Here is a 5621-nt window from a genome sequence, read left to right on the forward strand (position 1 = left end):
CATGTAAAGTTTGCAACTTTACGTGTGGAATAGGCTTGGGAAGGGTGGATCTATAGTTTGGAGTCCATGCATGACCCAAAAATCCTCTGCATGTAAGGAGATCTGAAGGGACTCGACGAGTCCTTTGAGTGGACTCGGCGAGTAGCATGAAGTTTTGGAGAAACTCGACGAGTGGGATGAAAAACTCGTCGAGTCGTATGAAGATTGCCTTGGACTCGGCGAGTCAGGTCGCGAAACCCCAAACCCTTCGAGTTGTGACTCGAATCAGTGAGTCGGGTGGAGACTCAGTGAGTTGATCAGGTCTGGACTCAGAAATCGGTAGACTCGGCGAGTCATGGACTGACTCGGCGAGTCGAGTCGCGAATGAAAGGAATCTGATCATTTTGAACTCGGCGAGTCACTAGGGTGACTCGGCGAGTAGGGTTGACCTGGAAGGTTGACTTTGACCAGGACTTTGACTTTGGACCAGGGTGGACTTGATTGTCTTTCGGGGGTCAGTTAGACTCAGTGTTGCATTGATATTGGTAGTTCGGAGAGCAAGGGGAGCAGGAGTTCCGTGAGTTGTCGGGAAGCAGCTAGTGAGATCATCAGCAAGTTCAGCCAGTTCAGGTGAGTTTCCCTTTGTGTGAATGGGTCTAAGGCCACAATGCCGGCCCATGTAGTTATGAGTAGAAGACCTGGGGGTTAGCCCTAGGCACAGTATGCTAGCATTGTTTGCAGTACGAGGTCCAGTAATAGCGGGCGGGCGCCCAAGGAATTGTTTATATATGATAGTTTATACTTGTTGTCTGTGTGATACATGTATGTACCTGGTAGGGAGGTGAGTGTGGGCGAGGCCCCGTATCTCACCAATAGCAGAGTGTGGATGGGGTTCCATATCTCACTAGTAGCAGATTAGGGGCGAGGCCCGAATTAGAACAGGAGTGAGAGTGGGCTAGGCCCGTACCTCACTACCATTAGGAGCATGGATGGGGTTCCATGACTCCTCAGTAGTAGGACATGGGCGAGGCCCAGGAAAGGCGAGGCCTTAGGACAGAACCAGTTGCATGTGTTAGTATGTGTTATGAAATGTTTATGTGTTATTATTTGTTGATGGGCGAGGCCCTGTGACAGGCGAGGCCTAAGTAAAACAGATCTGTATCCGAGCGGGGCTCGGAGCCAGGCGGGGCCATTGTAGCGGGTGAGGCCCGAGGTAGGGGGCGAGGCCCAAGATAGGGGGCGTGGCCCAGTATGTGCAGTATGTGGTTATGCATGGTATGTGGTAGGGTGGGGAACTCACTAAGCTTCGTGCTTACGGTTTTCAGTTTTGGTTTCAGGTACTTCCGGTAGCGGAGGAAAGAGCTCGGGGTGATCGCATGGCACACACCATAGATTAGACAGCCTGGGAATGTTTACTCTGATAACGAACATATGTTTTGAAAACTTATACTCATATTATGTTTTGGAATGATGATGTTACTTTAAGTAATGATTTATTAAAGAAATTTTTGGTCTTAAATTTTGGGTCGTTACATACTAGCTCAATATTACAAGAAAAGAAAACAACCCTTTTCACTCAAATACTCAATCTAAGTATTTCTTTATCACTCTTTGTTTTGTGGTGCTCTACAACTGAAGTTAGAGCTCTTATTTATACCTAAACAAGCCTACAATTATTATTGTTACCATTTATTGTGTTTATTATGTGAACATACAAAGTTGTCATTTGAGTTCGTTATTGTCAACATAGATGGAGGTGCAACTACTGATGTCAGGTTCACACCCAAAGTTAGGTTTACACTCAAATTCTCCCCCTTAAACCGAACTTGGATCGAGATTTTTCACTCCAATCATGTTTCACATTTCACCATGTTTCACGTATGCTAAAGCCTTTGTAAAGATGTCTGCCCGTTGATCCTTCGAGTTGACATATTCCACTATAGTTTGCCCACGTTCAACACATTCCCATATGAAGTGATAACGAATGTCAATGTGTTTGCTTCAACCATGAAACACATGATTTTTCATCAATGCAATTGCTGATTTGTTATCGACGTATAAGGTGATAGGCATGATATGATGTCCCGTGAGCTCCTTCAGCAGATTTGCAAGCGAAATGGCTTGACATGCTGTTTTTGTAGTTTCCACGAACTCGGCTTCACATGTGTACAAAGCAACAATCTTTTGATTTTGGGATTGCCAAGTTATCGTGTTCCTTCCCAGATAGAAAATCATTCCACTTGTGCTCTTACTATCAACAGGGTCACATCCAAGATCACTATCGGTAAAACCAACCAAATCTTCAATTTGACGACCTCTTCCATAGTTGAGTCCATAATCAATGGTTCCTTTCACATACCGTAAGATGTGTTTTAAAACTTGGAAATGCGAAGTGGCCAATTGCTCCATGAAACGACAAGTAATTCCAACCGAAAATGACAGGTATGGTCGAGTGTGAGTCAAGTACCTCAAACAACCTACCCTTCGCCTATATTCAGTTGGATCAAGTTTTTCACCATCTTCATCCTTCTTGACCTTCAACTTAGGTTGCATTGGTGACGTTGTCGGATTGCAATCTAGCAACCCAAATTGCTCTAAAATCTTCTTTGCATAAGCCGTTTGCCGCAAAGATATTCCCCACTTCTTTTGCGAAACTTCGATTCCAAGGTATTAAGAAAATAATCCAAAAGCACTCATTTCGAATTCTTTCTTCATTTGTTCCTTGAATTCAACAATGTCGTTGGTGTTAGAACTGGTAATGATCAGGTCATCAACATATACACCAACAATAAGAATTTTGTCTTTCGAGTTCCTTCTCTAGACAATAGGGTCTTGTGTAGTTTTCATAAAACCAAGTTTTTTTTTAAGATTTTATCCAAACGAATGTTCCAAAGCTCAAGGAGCTTGTCCTAGACCATAAAGAGCTTTATAAAGCTTGAACACCTTGTGACTGTTTGCTTTATCAACGCATCCTTCTGGTGTGGTGACATAAACCTCCTCCTTGAGATATCCATTGAAAAAAGCCGACTTGACATTAAGATGGTGGACAACTCACCCATGTTTAGCTGCTAATGCAAGGATGAGCCTTACGGTGTCAAGTCGTGCTACCGGTGCAAAAACTTTATCAAAGTCGACTCCTTCCTTTTGTACAAATCCTTTTGCTATAATTCGAGCTTTATGGTTCACCACTTTTCCCAAGTTGCCTTTCCTCACTTTAAACACCCATTTCAAACTGATTGCTATGTGTCCGGGTGGCAAATTGGTGAGTTGCCATGTCTTGTTCTTCTCGATTGTCTCCAACTCTGTTTGCATAGCCTCCTGCCATGCTTTAGAGGTTACTACCTCTTTAAAATTCAAGGGTTGATCCACTGCAATCATCAACAATTTGTCGGGTTCAAGGAACACATTTTCAGCTTCAAAATAAATATCGGTTAACGGACGTAATCCCCTTGGCCCAATCTCACTAGAAGGGATTTCCATATGGGGTAAGGCTGAAGAAAAAGGGGATGGGACATGAGTTGTGGGGTTGATTCAGTCTCGTCAAATTCAGCATATGGTTGTCCAACTTGGATAGCATCGATCCCGGGACTGTCTCGTTGTTTTGGGTTGATTGTGGGGTCATTTTGAGGTGTTTCGAGGTGTATTTTAGGTTGTGGTTCAATTATAATAATGGTTTTGGGAGTCGCCATCTCTTCTTTGTTTTTGTACCAATTCCATTCTTCGTTTTCTTCAAAAACAACATCGCGACTAACTCATAACTTTCAGGCTTATAGATCAAACAAACGGTTTCCTTTAGTTCCATCTTCCACACCTAAATACACCATCTTTTTTACTTCGATCATCAAGCTTTTTCAAGTGACCACCTACAAGTTTAGCAAAAGCAACACAACCAAAAACTTTTAGATGTTCAAGGTTGGGATTTTTGTCAAACCATGCTTCATAAGGCTTCATGTCGGGAAGTATCTTTATTGGCAGGTGGTTGAGAAGATAAACTGAATGTCTAACCACTTCTCCCGAGACATTTCTTTCTTTCTTTGAGCAAACTTCTTGCCATGTCCAAACGGTCTGATTTCGCCTTTCTACAACTCCGTTATGTGAGGTGAATATGGTGTCGTAAGATGCCTTTGAATACCATTTTCTTCACAAAATAATGAAAATTCTTTTGAAGTGAACTCTCCCTCTCAATTCGTTCGAAGTGTCTTCATTTGATAACACAAATTTTATCAACCACTAACTTGAACCGTTTGAAAGTGCTCAAGGCTTGAGAATTCTCCGATAGCATGTAAACCCACGTCCACCGGTTAAAATCATCTACTAAAAGGAGAAAATATTTACTTCCTCCAACAGACGTAGGTGTAATAGGACCACATAAGTCTGCATGAACAAGTTGTAAAGGTTTTTGAGCCCGAAAAACTACATGATTGTAATGACCCCAACTTTTCGAATTAAAATTTTTATTTTTAATTAACCAAACATTTCCATAAAGCGTGAAGTAACATTAATCACTGTTTTCAAAATTCATAACATTAACATTTTATTCACAACATCAGAGTGTCCCATATAAACAATTATCGGAGAGTGCACGCTACGCTATCAAGCCTTGCCCTTGCCCTTAGGCTCAGATGTACCTGGAACAAATCCACAAACTGTAAGCTAATTCTTAGTGAGTTCCCCAGAGCATACCACACACATAATCCACATAAACACATATCATATCAACTACAAAAGCTACATATACCACATAAGCCATGCATATAACATATAGGGATGTCGTGGGCTCATCCCCAGGGTCTTACTCCAGTATGTCATGGGCTCTCCACATGGTCTTACACCTAAATTCCATGGGCTCTCCCATGGTCTTTAATAGGAAAGCCATGGGCTCCCCACATGGTCTTACATCCTATTGTTATGGGCTCTTAACATGATCTTTAGTAGGAAAACCATAGGATCTCCACATGGTCTTACATCCAGATGCCATGGGATCTCCCATAGTCTTCCATACAAGTATACAATCCTAGCACATAACCAACTATCATGTCTCAAAATATAAATTCAGTTCGAGTATCACAGATCATAAATGGGTTGGCCTTAGTGCATCCGACCCTTTGGTATGGTGAGGAGACTCACTTCTCAAGTGCTGAATTGATAGGCTAAGACCAGATATTTCCCACACACTGCTCCTCCTCAACTGCCTATGATCAATATGTGCTTAACTTATCATAATCCCAATAAATATCCTCAAAGTTAACCCTAGTCCACCCTTGTCAAAGTCAAGGTCAACAGTCCATGTTGACCTTAACTCGCTGAGTGCGTCCAGAAACTCGTCGAGTTCCTTCCGAGTTCATTCCACTGAGTCCTGAGCCAACTCGCCGAGTCACCTATGTGACTCGTCGACTTCATCAAATGTCCTGAAAGCCTAAAGTCCATTCAGACCAAACCCTAATCCTTCACTGCACTCAATCAGAAACTCAAAAACGGGCAAACCCCACACCGACTCGTCGATTCAACTAAGGGACTCGATGAGTTCCTTCAGTCCCTTTAATGTTCAACCTTTTTTAGTGGTTCTAAGGTCCCAAACTTCATATCCAACCTCCCGTAGTGCAAAAACTACGTAAAGTTGCCAAATTTACGTGCATGCAAGG

At 42.5% G+C, this 5621-nt stretch overlaps 1 protein-coding gene across 1 annotated transcript; it reads right to left on the minus strand.

Annotated features, from left to right (window-relative positions):
• Positions 1–1980: 1980 nt before the first annotated feature.
• LOC145006619 (secreted RxLR effector protein 161-like) lies at positions 1981–2532 on the minus strand. The gene has a single exon (XM_078965700.1). The coding sequence runs from the start codon at positions 2530–2532 to the stop codon at positions 1981–1983; it is 552 nt and encodes a 183-aa protein (XP_078821826.1).
• Between the last annotated feature and the right edge of the window lie 3089 nt (positions 2533–5621).

Source organism: Lactuca saligna, chromosome 7 (assembly GCF_052625555.1).
Source record: "Lactuca saligna cultivar CGN05327 chromosome 7, ASM5262555v1, whole genome shotgun sequence".
Classification (NCBI taxonomy): Eukaryota; Viridiplantae; Streptophyta; class Magnoliopsida; order Asterales; family Asteraceae; genus Lactuca; species Lactuca saligna.